Source organism: Labeo rohita, chromosome 2 (assembly GCF_022985175.1).
Source record: "Labeo rohita strain BAU-BD-2019 chromosome 2, IGBB_LRoh.1.0, whole genome shotgun sequence".
NCBI classification, from domain to species: domain Eukaryota; kingdom Metazoa; phylum Chordata; class Actinopteri; order Cypriniformes; family Cyprinidae; genus Labeo; species Labeo rohita.
The window spans coordinates 27,784,310-27,801,604 of record NC_066870.1 but is presented as its reverse complement, the minus strand read 5'-3'; the positions used below and the strand labels follow the sequence as shown (position 1 = coordinate 27,801,604).

General features: G+C 36.8%; 1 protein-coding gene across 1 annotated transcript in view; it reads right to left on the bottom strand.

Annotated features, from left to right (window-relative positions):
• The window catches only part of carmil3 (capping protein regulator and myosin 1 linker 3), an 80,519-nt gene extending 63,434 nt beyond the window's left edge, over positions 1-17,085 (bottom strand). Inside the window, exons 1-2 of the mRNA XM_051136702.1 lie at positions 16,933-17,085; positions 13,151-13,245 (exon numbers count right to left, since the gene is read on the bottom strand). Of these exons, the coding sequence (XP_050992659.1) occupies positions 13,151-13,245; positions 16,933-16,990 (153 nt within the window). The 5' untranslated portion in view covers positions 16,991-17,085. The remainder of the gene's footprint in view (positions 1-13,150; positions 13,246-16,932) is intronic.
• Between the last annotated feature and the right edge of the window lie 210 nt (positions 17,086-17,295).

Below are 17,295 nucleotides of genomic sequence, written 5' to 3'. Positions count from 1 at the left end.
GCTGATCGCATGGTAATGAATGCAGCAGTTAAGCTACGACGCGCATTACTCACCCTGCTGTCGAGCGCGGACAGAATAAGGCATCCAGCATATAATGATATCAACATTAGTATTCATTATTGGATCCGAGCCCTGTTGAGCAAGCGTTTTTGTGAGGAAAACTGCAGAAGATGGGGCCAAGCCAGGTCTGGTTTGTCTGCAACAACGTCCTCGTAGTAGGGGGTCAAAGGTCAGGCGGTTTGACTACGGCGGCCACCCACCGCATCCACTCGTTAAGGTGCGAAAAAACACTTTCATCCTGTGATCGCTGGAAGGATGTGGAAGGTAGACGGGGCGACTTTCACAGACCATTCGAGCCTGAGGAGATCAGACTGGTTCAACACTTGCCCTAAAAATCATCCAGCACCTCTCAGTGCTGACTTCAAAGAATGAGAGATATGAGGATGTGTGTGTGTGTGTGTGAGGGAGGCGAGGTTTGTGTGTGCAGAAGGGAGAGGGTTTATATTAATCATACGATGTCAGGAATCTGGCTTGACACTTCAAACACGACCCATAATTCAAAGGGTGTTGGGGACACGTCAGCGCTGTGCCCAGGAGACTCGAAAAGAGCAGCAGATTGCTCTAAACATGCCCCTGTACACCTCTTCTCAGACACATCGTGCCGACTTGCTTGCACGCAGGTATCATTGCTTAAGACGGACCCATTTCGGCTGTCAGCCTTTGTAGGTGAAAGGAAGAGCAGGGATCTACTCCCGCGGCAGGTCCGCGTCTTAACTGTACTGAACTTAAGACGCGAAGAGATGAGAGGAATAAAGAGTGAGAAAGGAGGATAGGAGGCAGGACGGATCAGGGCTGAAATGCCGTGTGCTCCAGATTCACTGGTGATTAAAAGTCTTGGAATCAAAGCGGCTCTGTAACTAAAGCCCAGAGTGAGAGAACAAGAGAGGAAATAAAAGAGAGATAGAAAGACAAAGACGGAGAGGAGGGGCTAAAAGCTTAAGACTGGACGAGGTATGTTACTTATGTAGTCATCTGCATTGCGATCCTGTTCTTACTGAGTATTTTTAGTTGAAGGGTTAGTCCACTTATTCAGTTATCATTTATTCACTCTGCTGTTGTTATAAAGCCATTTACCATACTTTCTTTTGTGGAAGAACAAAAGGAGAGGTAATAAAAATGTCCTGTTTGTGCTCGTCCTTATAATGGAGTGAATAGTGACCAACAAGCTCAAAAAAACCCAAAACAAAACAAAACAAAAAAGTCCCGCGTGACACATGCTGTATATTTTAACAGTCAGAGTAAACTGCTGTGCTAATAGAGTTTCATGAACGCATAGTCGTGCACAGAAGACCAACAGCCAAGGTCAGGATTTTTGTTAAATAATGCATTGTATTTCAGTTGGTTTTTCACTAAACCCTGTGGTATACCTTTTTTAAAAACTCAATGCTGCTCACTATTCACTGCCATCATATGGATGACAAGATTTTTTTGTCATCTGAAAAAGAAAAAGGGTATACAGTATTGGAACAACAACAGAGTGAGTAAATAATTAATTAATTTTTGTTTCATTTTCAAGACTTTATACAAGTGTAATTTGTTTTAAGAATAGCAGATCTAAAAAGGTTAAAAACAGAGAGTAAATTTGTCCTATATTAAGGATTTTTAAAAAAAAATCAAATTTTTTTCCCAAGATACATTTACTTGAGAAGCTAACTTGTGTAAGATAATAAGACTTAACATAAATTGGTTCATTTAAATAAATATTCATATTTTCCCCATATATTCAGTGGGGGATCAATTTATTATTTTTTTTTAACAAAATGACCAATCATTTTGCTAGATAAGACCCTTATTACTCAGCTGGGGTTGTGTAGACATTTTTTAACCTGTACTGAAACTGCAGTTTGGACCTTCTATATATATATATACACACACACTTTTTAACCACAAATGCTCTTCTTGCACTAGCTATGCGATCACGACTTCACGTGTAGTTGTGTAGTCATTTTGGAAATGTCACACATAGAAAGTCAAATGGCCTTAACAAAAAAGAGAAAAAAAATGTTGGTACACAGTACACAGATAAAGAACTAACCACACTTGACTTATCCAATGTGATTACGCAATGCATGAAGTCATAGATGCACATCGTAGAGATAGTGCAAGACGAGCATTTGTGGTTAAGAAGTATTTTAAATTTGTATATTTTTTTTACAAAATGACCGATTGTTTCATAAGATAAGACCTTTATTTCTCGGCTGGGATCATGTAGAGCCCTTTGAAGCACTGAAACTGCAATTTGGATCTCCATTTAAGTCCAATATATGGTGAAAAATCCTGGAATGTTTTCCTTAAAAACCTTAATTTATTGCCAACTGAAGAAAAAGGTCATGAACATCTTGTATGACATGGGGGTGAGTAAATTATCAGGAATTTTCTTTTAACTTTTCCTTAACTTTCAACTAATCCTTTAACCTTTAAATAGTTTAATTTTATTACCAATAGTCTTCTTGTGTTAAACCCTAAATGAATTTTCTTATAAAAGGAAGTTCTATTATATAAACTGATTCTGGTCAAGATTAATCCTCATACAAAATAGATTCTACAACTTTTAAACTACTACATCAACATTTCTTTCCATGGGGTGAAGGAACGAATTCTAACAGCTAGTTTGCATCCCATCTGATTTTGTTCCTCCCATGTTTCCTATACAAGAAGACTCTAATATTTATCAAACTGATTCTGTTTAAGATTCATCCACATCCACAGAATCAACTACTTTTAAGCCACTACAAAAACATCTTTTACCATGGGGTTGGGGAACGGATTTCTGTAGTGGGATTTATGTATGTATTTATTTTGCTATTATTTATTCATTTATTTACAGCAGTACAAAACTAAATATGGATTAAAGACAAAATTGACGTAGAAGTTTTGCTTGCTACAGTACAAGAATCTATATGCCTGAATTTCAAGGCAACATTCAGAATTCAAGTCAAATGTTTCAATATATAAAACAGTACTGCCCTTTGCCCTCTCTTCAGAGTGCTCACTTCAAGTGCTATCTTTCAGTGTATGGTATAATCATGCACACTTTTGAATAGAATCCACTCAATTGTGTTTTTCAAGTATGTTTATCTGTTTAAAAGAGCATTTTAAGTATTTCAAAAAATGCTCTCAGCTTTAGGTCATACTCTGCAGATAAACACAATCCAAAATAGATACTTATCTCACCACATCTACTTTATAGATAAACACAATCCAAAACAGATACTTGTCTCACCACATCTACTCTATGTATCTCACACCATCTCTCTTCCTCTTCGAATGTTGATCGGTTTGTCTCTTCCAGCACATCCATCCAGACTTCAGCGCAATCCCCCTTAGTCACTGCCTCTCAACATCTTCACAGGTTATCTGTGCACCGCAAGCTTCTCCTTAAGCACCTCATATCACATTACTCGTCTTTACCCTGCCACTACTATCATAATAGAGCAGTTGTGCAACTCTAAGATACTTCTTAGACTAGAGAAAGCTCATTACCCTGAGCATTACACCCATAATCCTTGTTAGTTTTTAATGTTTAAAGATCTAATGTGAACTGATCAGCACACTAAAGGGTTATTCTGGGTAAATACAAACTAAGGTACTATGCCAACATCAGCTGTAAACAATATATTGACAGTTATGCAGTTATAATAGAGGTCTGTGGGACAACAAAACAACAGCTGCCAGATAGACTTCCACTGTACAGTATGTGCACTTCTGTAATGATGTTTCTATGTCAGAACACTGACTGCTGTGTCAGCAGCACCTCTTGCATGCATAGTGGTACCCTTGTGAACATGCAGCAAAGACTGAATACAGAAAAGTATTTTCGTTGCTTCATACAATTACGGTTGAAGCACTGATGTCACATGGACTATTTTAACGATGTTCTTACTACCTGTTTGGTCCTTGAACATTGTAGTTGCATTGCCGTAATCTATGCAGGGTCAGAAGACTCTCGGATTTCATCAAAAATATCTTAGTTCATCAAAGATGAACAAAAATCTTACGGGTTTGGAACGACATGAGGGCAAGTAATTAATGACAGAATTGTCATTTTTGGGTGAACCTTCCCTTTTACAAGTTTACAAATCATATTCACATGAATTTTATTTGTAAGATTTTATGTAAAGTATTCTATTATTGTTTGAAGTCAAAAAGTATATTTTACAACAGTTTGTAATACCATGTTTAAAAAAAAATGTGCCATTTTAAAAACATTTTGCAACTGTTTCTGCAGAGTGACAAATGCATTTAGTCAAGTACTTATTCCATAAAGTGTAATTAAAATGGGGACATAAAAGGGAACATATAATAATTATAAAAAGATTGATTGTGATTTAAGAATCGATTTTGGTTCATTAAAATGAGAATCTATTAGAATCGAGAAATCTTTTTTTTTTTTTTTTTACCCAGCCCGACACTGCGCTGTCGTCCTGTAGGTTCATGATTAAAAATAAAAATGTGAACAAAAATAAAAGCAATTAAATGTTTTATTCTAATTAAAATATGAAAATTATAATGACAGGTAATAATAGATTATGACAGAATTTTTTACGACTGTCCATCAAAATGTCCATAATGTTTAAATTAGTGTAAAACAAGTAATTTCCTGTTGCCAGCTGGTGGCGCTATGATTAGAACAGAATACTGGCCTTTAGATGTGTTCAGGCAGGACTCTTATTGAATGTGTGAAGTTCAGGGCAGATCGAACATGCTGAGCTACAACACCTTCTACTCCCATGGCAAAACATCAAACTTCGTCAGGCCACCACGGACATGCCCTTTAACGAAACCTCAAGATCTTCACAATATAGGCCTTTAGAGTAGACTGACCAAATATAATATTGATGTCATTAAATCTCTATGAGGAGTTCATTAGAGCATAAAACATGCCGTTTCCTGTTGCAAGCAGGTGGTGCTATGACTACAACTGAATATGGTCATGAGCATGTGTTCAGGAATCTTATCAAACATTTGAATTTTGGTGCAGATCGGACATTGTATGCCTGCATTATAACAACTTCCTTTTTCCATGGCGAAAAATCTAAGTTTGTCAGGCTGCCACAGACACGCCCCTAAACGAAAACTCAAGATCTTCGCAATTTAATGCTGCAAAGGGCTTTAGATTACACTGACCAAATTTGGTGTTAATCTGTTTAAATCTCAAGGTGGAGTCGTTTAAATACAACACCTGAAAATTACAAAAACTTGCTAAGAAATTTAAAAATAACAGACTTCCTACTGAGTTTCAGACTTCGTACCCAGGGATTTTTTTGTAGGTATTGGTGTGTTACATGTGTCTACCGAATTTCGTACATGTATGTGACACATAGCTCGAAAGGCACTTCATTGAAATTTTATAGGTGGCACTATCAAGCCATTTTGCCACATCCACTTCTAAAACCCATATCATATTTGGCTTGTGCAAAGTTTAGTGAGTTTTCAAGCATGTTTAGGCCCTCAAAAATGTGATTTATTTTGGAGAAGAAGAAGAATCTGATCAATTTCAATAAGGTCTTCACACCACCAGTGCTCAGGCCCTAATAAATGAAATTATATTATATAAGAATTAAAAATGTTGTGAGAAATACCCAAATAAAATCACTGCATCTGAACTTAAGCATGCCACTAAGCCAGTCATTTCAGCTAGGAACTGTTTTGCATGAGTACGGTCCAGCAGACAGGGTGGTGGTGCGGCCAGCCTCGATCGGAGGAAGTCTTCGCGTCACTCACTGTGGCGATCACAGCCTTTAATTGGCCTATTATTCCACAGGAGAGGAAAAACTGAAGCGACAGACCGAGATAAATAATTGAAGGGGAAGAAAAGGCGACATTTGGGGCTTCAAAACAAGCTATCTCTGCCGCCCGCCCCCCTCGCAAGTTTTCTCTCTCCATTGCCCCCTCTCGTGAGCCTCTCCTTGGTGTGCTCTTGTTCACCAAGCCCAGCTTTTATCCCATTCCTTCTTCCAACATCACACTATCGTTCTCTGCTGTGGGTCCGCAAAATATATACAGCATGTGTGTGCACATAACACTGTGTGATCTCTAAGTGAACGTGTACGAGAAAAAGTGTGTTTGAGCGATATTTTTTTGTGCCGTGCCCCAAGGCTTGAGCTGATGTCTTGCTGAGTGCTCTACACAGCTGTATCGGGGCCAGAGATGTGTGTGTGTGTGTATGGATGTGCAGATGAGGGTGTGTTTGTAAGCTGGTACAGTTGGCATACCATCACACACACACACACAAAGCCCTCGGGGTAAAGGAGCAGCGAGTGACAGACCACAAGTAAATATCTCTACACAGGATGTGTGTGTGTGTCTAAGTATGTTTTTGTGTACCCGCAAGCTCTCATGTCGGACCTACATTTAAATTTGCTTTGGTCTTTGGGCACAATTTCTAACCATCCACAATCATAAGCACATTAAAGTACTGAAAATACACTCTTGACATCAATCTGACAGAACAGAGAAGCGAGCCTGGGTAAAGCATATAATGTGAAGAACAGAACAATGACAGAAAAAGAAAAAAGAGCTGTCTAAGGCACACCAGAGAGGGGGAAGGGTGAAGAAGATGCTAATATAAATGGACAGAGTCAGAAAGAAAAAGAGAAACAAAGGCAAACTGGCAGGAGGGGTGAGGTTAAAGGGATAGTTCACCCAAAAATGGAAATTCAGTCATCATTTACTTGTATTGTTGTCTACATTCACTTTTAATGAATGGAAAAGAGCAGCAGGAACATTCTGCTAAACTTTTCCCTCTGTGTTCCATGGAAAAGGGAAGTCAAAAAGGTTTCAAAACGATATGTGGCTAAGTACTGACTGAACTTTCTTTTTAAAGGGCCAGAGTTGCTTTGAAACACGCAGCGTTATTCCATGTGTTGACATATTTTCAACTGAAACTTGAAGAAAGGGGCGGGGCATATCAAGCAGCCCCTTGTTTAAATAGCCAATAGCGTTTTGTTTATTTCACAGCTTGGACCAAAGCTGTTGAGCTTGGTAAAGCCCATTTGACAGTGGATGATAGCCACAGTCTTATCCTTATTGTCTGATATGTTTTATGGTCTGCGCCAACTCTTACATGATCCGCTCTGTGCTGTCGTGTTTCTGGAACGGAGCAGACTGTGCGCGCTACAACGCTTCGTGTGAAACAGCATTTCACTGGACAGAAAGTTTGATGAGAAGCTAAAGTGTAGGGTGATGTCATCAAAATCGTTTATCCATATTGGCGGAAGTGAGAGACTGTAAGTTTTAAATGCTTAATCTTGTAAATGCGAATTTTGTCATTGTTTTGGAGCACACTAGATTATAGATAACCTTAAGGCGAATATGCTCATACTAAAAGACATTAAACTTTCATTTTGGTTTTATGGGGTCTTTAAATACACTGTAAAAAATGATTTTTTTGATGATAAAGTTTCCCTGCTGTCACTAATTTTATCACTTAAAACTCATCTTTGATAATGAAAATGACATACTTGAACATTTTCACTTATTTCACTTGATGATAATTTCTTCATGCCTTAAAATGGCTTGAATATGACTGTACACCCTTACCTCGCTGAGTATATGCGGAACCATGAACGTGCAAATTATTCCCCGCCTTCACTCAATCACACTAGCTCAGACTATGTGCTTTATTCTCAATTGGTTAAAGGATTAGTTCACTTCTAGAACAAAATTTAAAGATAATTTACCCCCTTGTCACCCAAGATGCTCATGTCTTTCTTTCTTCAGTTGTAAAGAAATTATTTTTTTTGAAGAAAACATCCATGCACTGGTCTTCTTTGGTGCCCGCGAGTTTAAACATCCAAAATGCATTTTAAATGCAGATTCAATAGGCTCTAAATGATCCCAGCCAGGGAAGAAGGGACTATTTTCTATTTTACTATTTTGCAATTTTTATACTTTTTAACTTCAAATGTTCATCTTGTCTAGCTCTGTGATGTGCATGCGTACCACTCCGGTTCAATACAGTTTAGGGTATCTCATTTTCTCCTCCGACTTCAAAATTGTTCCTACATCGCTGTTTTACCTTTTGTAAAGGGTGTTTGACCTTCTTTGCACATTCACTTCGTAAACACTGGGTCAGTACTTCTGCAGCAATGTAGGACAATTTTGAAGTTGGAGGAGAACCGGAGTGCACAGAGTTTGCATGCACATCACAGAGCTAGACAAGATAAGCATTTGAAGTATATACATTTTTCTATACATTTTTTTAGAAAATAGACCCTTCTTCTCTGGCTGGGATCATTTAGGGCCCTTTGAAGCTGCGTTTAAACTGCATTTTGGAAGTTCAAACTCGCGGGCACCATAGAAGTCCACTATATGGAGAAAATTCCTGAAATGCTTTCCTCAAAAAACATAATTTCTTTACAGCTGAAGAAAGAAAGACATGAACATCTTGGATGACAAGGGGGTGAGTAAATGTTCTGTACATTTTTATTCTGGAAGTGAACTAATCCTTTAATAGACAGATTTTCGTGTTGATGACGTTTTTGTGGGCGGAGCCTACCTGGTGGCAGAAAATGACAATTTTTTTGAGTAGTCAAAATTCTGACTTTGTTCACAATTCTGTTAAGAAAAATCCACTCGTCATTCTCTCTCGGCTCAGAATTAGAAGTTTATATTCCACACTTCTGATTTTTTTCCTCAGAATAGACAAACTTATTTGCTGAGTTAAATCGAATTCTAAAGTCTGAACTAAGAGCTTGCATTTGCAAGAAAAACATTCAGAATTGTGAGATAAAACAGGTAAATGTTATGTTATGTAATAGTAAATGTAATATGTAATAGTAATAGTAATAGTAAATAGTATTTCATGCTAAAAAAGTAGGGCTAATACAATGTCCCCTATGAACTGCGTATGTGAATATTATGTACACCTATTGTTTAAATCAAATCTATGCTTTAAAAGTAGAGTAATCATAGCATAGTCTGTCCATTGAACATCTGCATTTAGCTTCAAATGGCGTTTTTGAAGACAGTATTCTATAAAAACGATTTGCATTCCGATTCTGACTTCCAAAGGCACAAAAATAATTTTTTCCTTTTTATTCCATTGATTTTACCAGTTCCCCTCCACTTGTTACCAGCGTTTTTCTTCCACCACAATGTGCGCACAGCTGCAAGTGACGTAACTGTGATGTCTACTCCAAATTGGTTTATAGAAGCAATAAACACTTCACAAAGGCAAATGGTATTATTGGTTCAAATTAGCCATGTATTTTGAAACAGAAACTGGATCCGAAGAAGAAGAAGTTGACGAAAGCAATGTATCAGAATAGTATGCGTTTTATTGATCGCTCTCTGTGTCGTCCAACACATAACGTTAAGTGATATCTTTAGCCTTCGGCATGACTAAGTTATCACACATCTAATACCATGTTGCTAATGTTGCACAAGCCATGCTCCTGTTTGCCATCTCAGAGAGTTACCTTCTGAAAATCAGCAACTCTGGGTAGAAATGCTTTGCTAATGATATGAAAAATCCCATCCTGCAAGCTGACAAGATTGGTGGCTTATTTGTGACAGTAGGAAACAGGGTTGGTTTCCAACCACATTTTTAGAGACTGTCTTTCATACACTGCAGTTTTAAGGAGAACATGCTGAGCAGTGGTGTTAACCAGCGAATTTGCATATGGTTTGTCTGGAAGCATATTAAAACACCAGATAGACAAGAAACTGTGTTAAAAAATTGATTTTCACCACAGGGGGTATTTAATAAAATAAAATAAAAGATAAGTGGAATACATTGTACAAGAAAATGCTGTTTGAGTTTTTCTACTTCACAGTTAATTCACTGCGTTCGTTTCTTTGTAATTATTTGTGAAATTTAGAAATAAAAAAAAAAGAGTCAAAATTGTTTCTATACCAAGCGTGGAAAGGAAGATCTCTCACGGTTTGTGTCAACATCAGTCCATTGACACTCAGCAGGAAATGAGTTTGATTCCTCACCTCGGTCATCTCCTTTACTGTGTGTGTGTGCGTGTTTGAAAGCGATCTGGATGATTAATTTAGCTTTTGTGGCTCCAAACCCTGGCATTTCAAGTCTCCAGCTGCTTTCAATGGTCTTGAAGTGACTATCACACACACACACATACACACTCACTGGCATTCGTATGCCACCTCTACTCTCACCATCCTCCATCTCGCACACACTCCCTATAGAGTCGGTCAGTCGGTGCCTCAGACTCACCGAGACTCAGTGGCCGCAGTAATGCTCACAGCTCAGCAGGGGTCCGGCCTCCAACGATTTCTGTTTGTGTGTGCGGACCATCACACGTACATTGCTTTTATCATTGATTCCATTGCCCATTCTCCAAATGGACTTGGCAAAAACAACCCAACCAGCAGGCAGTAAACACTGCACACACCATTACAGAGGAGGAAAGGTTAAAGTCTTAGGCTCATTGTTTTTGTTACTACTGCGTAATAGAAGCACAAAATAAAGGCACAGAGTGGATGCACACGTTTACCCGATGCGGATAGGATTTTAAAGGACTACTTCACTTAAAAAATGAAAATTTGGACATTATTTTAAAACTCACCCTCATGTCGTTTTAAACCTGTTTTTCTTTTTTCTTTTTAGTGGAACACTGTTTCAGAATAGGGACTGAAGCTTTTAGGCTTCAGTAAACACCAGGCTGCTTCAGTTAAGAGCTGAATGGTCTGAATGAGTCATTCTCGAATCTGACTAATTCAGTTCTTGAGTTCAGCATGCTGACTCCATGATCCATTTTTACATTTTTTTATAAACTGCCTTGCATTTCAGTCTGTTTATGACTTCAGGAGATGTAAGAAATATCTCCGTGGTTCTTTTATGGTGCTTTTGAATTCTTTTTTTAGGCCTGACTGAATCAGTTCTATTTTATTGAAGTTATAAGGAAAATTAACACCCATAAATATTGTCTGATATCAAGAGTGACCTTGCCAAATATGATACCTGGTAAATATAAAAATGTGTACATAAAATGTGTATATGTACGGTAGTAATATCTGATGATCATTTTTGTATGGTATTACATGCAACTTTACTAAAACGACATATATATACAAAAATATGTTTGTATATGTTTTTGTAATACATTTTTGAAATGCATATAAAATATTTTTTTAAATACACACTTTTATAACATTAACATATTGACGGGTTTTAGGACAGATATATATACGGAGCCCACACGACAATTTACTAATTCATTCATTTTAAGTAAATCGTGCACACGAAATAATAATTCTCGCCCTCGTCTTAAGTAAATCATGCACTTTATATAATAATTTGTTCTACAACCTGTCCACATTCTCATAAACCGATGTAGATGCCTCTCACTTATAATGAGTCCATGCATCGCTGCAAGACTCTTAAGAATATGTGCATAACTCATTCACAACTCAAAATAAACCTCAGTTAAATCATCTCTGTTTATAACATAGCAGCAACAGGTTTACAAATTATTATTTCATGCACACACTTTACTTAAAACAAGGGCACAAATTATTATATAGAGGGCACAATTTACTTAAAATGAGGGAATTAATTATTATAGCGAGAATTAGTACGCACGATTTACTAATTTGTTCCCTTGTTTTAGTAAATCGTGTGCACGATTTACAAATTCATTCCATTGTTTTAATGAATTGCGCACACAATTTACTAATTTGTTCCCTTGTTTTGTTAAATTGTGTACAATTTATTAATTTGTTTCCTCGTTTTACTAAATCGCATGCACGATTAGTAATTCGTTCCCAGGTTTAATCAACTGTGCACACAATTTATTCATCTGTTCCCTTGTTTTACCGAATCATGCGCACGATTTACTAATTTATTCCCTCATTTTACTAAATCGTGCACATGATTTACTAATTCGTTCACTTGTTTTACGAAATTGTGCGCATGATTTACTAATTCGTTCACTTGTTTTACGAAATTGTGCGCATGATTTACTAATTTGTTTCCTTGTTTTACTAAATTGTGCACAATTTACTAATTCGTTCACTTGTTTTACTAAATTGTGTGCATGATTTACAAATTCATTCCCTTGTTTTAATGAACTGTGCACAGAATTTACTAATTTGTTCCCTTGTGTTGCTAAATTGTGTACGATTTACTAATTTGTTCTCTCGTTTTACTAAATCACATACACGATTTACTAAATCGCTCCGTAGTTTTACTAAATCGTATCCACAATTTACTAAATCACGCCTTTGTTTTACTAAATTGTGCGTACAATTTACTAATTCGTTCACTTGTTTTACTAAATTGTGTGCATGATTTACTAATTTGTTCCCTCGTTTTACTAAATCATATGCACAATTTACTAAATCGCTTCCTTGTTTTACTAACTTGTGCGCACGATTTACTAATTCATTCCCTCATTTTACTAAATCATATGCACAATTTACTAAATCGCTCCTGTTTTACTAAATTGTGCGCACAATTTACTAATTCGTTCCCTTATTTTACTAAACTGTGTGCATGATTTACTAATTCGTTCCCTCTTTTTACTAAATTGTATGAATAATTTACTAAATTGCTCCCTTGTTTTACTAAATTGTGCACACAATTGACGAATTCGTTCCATTGTTTTACTAAATTGTATGCATGATTTACTAATTTGCTCCCTCGTATAGCTAAGTCATATGCACAATTTACTAAATCGCTGCCTTGTTTTACTAAATCATGCACACGTTTTGCTAATTCGTTCCCTTGTTTTACTAAATCATGCACATGATTTACTAATTTGTTCCCTCGTTTTACTAAATCCTATGCATTATTTACTTATTCTTTCCCTCACTTTAAGTAAATTGCAATAATAATTTGTTCAGGGCTGGATGCATCCCTATATATATATAGTGGAAGACAAGTGGTCCCATATGCAAAATACATTTTTGGACATGTGTCATGCATATATATATATATATAAATATATATGCATGACACATGTCCAAAAATGTATTTTGCATATGGGACCACTTGTCTTCCACTGAAGAATAAAAGTTGAAAATTTGGAACGACGTGATGGTAAATGATAACACAGTTTTAATTTGCGTAAACTGTACCTTTGAGGACATATGGATAGTGAAGTTAAATGTACTGCCTTACCAGAATCCGATCTTCTGATTTGCCATTCTTGTTCTCTACTTTGATAGCTCTCACCAACTTGATTGATGTCTTGTCGATAACTCGTCTGATGCTCTCTGCAAAATAGAAAGGCGATGCATTAACGGCCAGAGAAGCACTCTATCTATCTCAGACATATTTTCACTCAACACAGGGTTAGAAAATGACTTCTTTACACCCATATGCTTTATTTTTACACCTTGTCCACTTGTGTAGGAGGTCTTTCTGCATGCATACTGTACATAACAGCACAAAAAAAAAGACTCAAGATGTTCTTCAAAGCAGAAAATAAATGAAAAAAGTCATACTTTTTATCTGGCTTCGCACTTATATGACACCTGTGATCTAATTCCCAGAATACGCATTTTACACTTTTACCAGGAGGAAAGACTCAGAGAAGGAAGAGATAGGCAGAGAAAGCAGAAGAAGGAATAACAAAGAAAAGAGAGAGGGAGCAAGGGAAGGATCAGAGCAAGACAAACAGTTAATGCAGTCGCAATCAACTTTAATCTGTGTAAGACCCAATCACGGGATCCTAGGCTTTCTGACTGACACTAAGAACAGCAAAGGGCCAAACTAGAGCACATGTTTCCATTACAGCGAGTCACGGGGGGATAAATAAATGGGTAAATGGGGTAGGGATATGTAAATGTGCATGAAGAAAGAGCAAAAGATGAAAAAAAAACAAAAAAACAAATGGAATAAGTGATGGAGAGAGATTTACAGTAGATCAGATGAAAGAAGTGGTGACTGAGAGAGGGAGAGACCTCACGTTTCTGACTTTGCTTCCCTTTTTATTAGGGAAATCCAAAGGCTGCTATTTTCTAGCAGCAGAACGTCTTCAATCACTGTCCTTCATATTGTGGTAGGTGATCTGTTATTCCCCCATTTCTAAACCTTTGCGAACTATTATTGTCACATCTAGTCATGTTTTTCACGTTTAATTAATGTTACTATTTTAATGTTTCATTTTTGTTAAACGATCTTATCATTAATTTTGTTTACTTTAGCTTATTCCATGCTGTTCCTAAATGACAGATTCTGAAAAATAGATTCTCATTTATCTTGTAATGACTTAAATGTATATTTGTCCTACACTACGCCAGTTTCATGTTTCTCACATCACTCTCTATAGTCCTTTTTCCACATATAATCCAATAATTTCATCTGAAATCAATAATCCACATCCATTTATATATTTATTTTGCAGGTAGCCATGAAATCAGCTTTGTGTTGAGGTCCGGATCACTTTTGTTGTGGGTTTATTTTACAATGATGACCAACTGACTGCATTATCCCATTTTATTATCTTATTTGTTAATACTTGTTTATTCTATTTAACACATCAAGAATTTTAGATTAAAAATTAATATAGCATAAATTCAGGCATATTAATATAGAGGTGACTGCTGTCAAATTGTATATTTTAAGTGTTGTGACTTTCACCATTTTTTGATGATTTTCTAGTTTTTCCAAAAGGAAAAATTGTATGCCATTCTATATGAGCTATTAGAATAGATTACTGCAAAAGTACTGATAATGATACAGATGGTACAATGGAAGGCCACACGATGACTCACAATTCATCAAAATTCGCCTCTCCAGTGACCAGTAATAGAATGAACAGCGTCACCCACACAAACATCATCACAAGCACCGCAAATGACAGAATAATGCAATAAACATGAACTAAATAACTTAAAATGCACACTCCAATGTAATTTACATAACTGATAACAAAAATGTTTTTAATAAATTCAAACAATTTCCCACAAATAAATATGGGAATGCCACTTTCCCCATAAATTATAAGTTGATTGTACTATAAACGTAAATATTTTCCCCAGAATCATCATCAGGGAAAGACAAACAGGAACACTGTCTATTAAGGGGGCTTATTAATGTCCCCTGATATACCTTACTGGCCCCAATAATTTCTTCCTGTGCCCTGTAAATTAAAATGACAACCCTGATATTATCATATATGTGACCCTGGACCACAAAACCAGTCATAAGGGTCAGTTATTTGAAACTGAGAATTATACATCATCTGAAAGTTGAATAAATAAGTTTTCCATTGATGGTTTGTTAGGATGGGACAATACTTGCCCGAGATATTTGAAAATCTGAGGTTGCTAAAAATCAAAATATTGAGAAAAATTGCCTTTAAAGTTGTCCAAATGAAGTTCTTAGCAATCAAAAAAATAAGTTTTGATATATTTACAGTAGAAAATTTACTAAATCACTTTATGGAACATAATTTACCTAATATCCTAATGATTTTTGGCATAAAAGAAAAAATTATAATTTTGACCCATACAGTGTATTTTTGGTTATTGCTACAAATATACCCACGCTACTTAAGACTGGTTTTGTGGTTTAGGGTCACGTGTCTTGCCTTGTTAAATATTCAAGATGACTGTGAATTTTAAGGCAATTTAAAAAAAAATAAAAATAAAAAAATAAAATAAAAAAACTACAGTAAGATAATGTGTTGTCTCACAAAACCAGTCATAAAGGTCTTTTTTTTTATTTGTTTGTTTTTTTTAATTGAGATTTATACATCAGCTGAAAGCTGAATAAATAAGATTTCAAATGATGTATGGCTTGTTAGGACTGGACCAAGATACAACTATTTGAAAATCTGGAATCTGAGGGTGCAAAAAAAATCTAAATATTGACCAACTTAAGTTCTTAGCATTGCATACTACTTATCAAAAATTAAGTTTTGATATATTTACGGTAAGAAATGTACAAAATATCTTAATGGAACATGATCTTTATTTAATATCCTAATGTTTTCTGGCATAAAAGAAAAATCCATCATTTTGACCCATACATTTTGTTGGCTATTACTACAAATATACCTTTGCTACTTAAGACACTTAAGGTTTTGTGGTCCAGGGTCACATATGTGTGTGTGCATGCATTTGTGTGTCTGATAACCAATTAACAAGTTATCTTTTTTAGCATTGCATTCTTCCTCCCAGTGCACTAAATGGAAATTGAAAAAGAGACTGTGAGCGCCTGGAAGCAGGACAGTAAATACTGGGTTAGTAATAGGGATTAATTACCAAAGGAAGATAATAATGTGTGAAGGTAATTAACAGTGAGAGCGCTCCAAATGTCAAACTGCTAGTGTGTGTTCAGTGTGTCATTGTATGTGTCAGTAAGTGTGAGGACGCATCACCGTGCGCAAAGATGACGGCCTCTATGATGTGTGTGTGTTTTCAATCAGCCCTAAAGACACACATGATGAATGTGACTGAAGTGTATCAAGCTCTCCGCGAACTTGCGTCAGCAGCGATACGCAAATGTGTAAAGAACTGAAAGTAACTCATATCAGAGACACATCAAAGGGAGAACAGCATCATGCGCACACACGCGCGCGCAACTACCTACACACTGCAGGCAAACGCAACAGACACTAACGCACTTACAGGAAAGCAACTGATCGATTTGCACAAATTTAGTCTTTTGAAGATGGACACGAAGTGACCGTCATTAAGGCGACCGTAAGCACACACGCTCACAAGCTAAATGAATGATTCTACCCTTAATCACATCCAATCTGTATGAGAAATCATTACATTTTCACAAATCTGCCACCTTATCAAACATTCAGCGCTGTGAGGATTGCAAACCACTAAAACACAAAGCACCGGCCGCGAGCAGGGACGCGCTTAACAAATCCCACGGTGCGCGTGTCGAGTGTCGAATGTCGGATAGGAAGAGGAAAAAAAAGAGCGATTGGATTTAATCACCTGTCATTTCCCGACTCACGGTGAGAAAAGCAGTCGCGACGGTGTCTTTGGATGCCATGACGTCCAGCGCCCTCTCCTCTCTTGCTTTTCTTATCAAGCAGGAGAAGCTATAATGCTCGCTCTCCCTCAGCCAATGCCTATAAACATATCATACTGAAGAGAGAGCCAGCGAGGGGAGGAGGAGGAGGGCATGAGAGAGGAGTTCACACACAAGTGTGCATATATCTATGTAAAGCGATGAATTAATATTGCAAACGCAAGGATTGTGCCTGCATGAGAACATGACTCGAGTCCTTTCATCTTTTTGACACTTATTAATAATACATGGACGTGCATGACACACACAGATAGATAGATAGATAG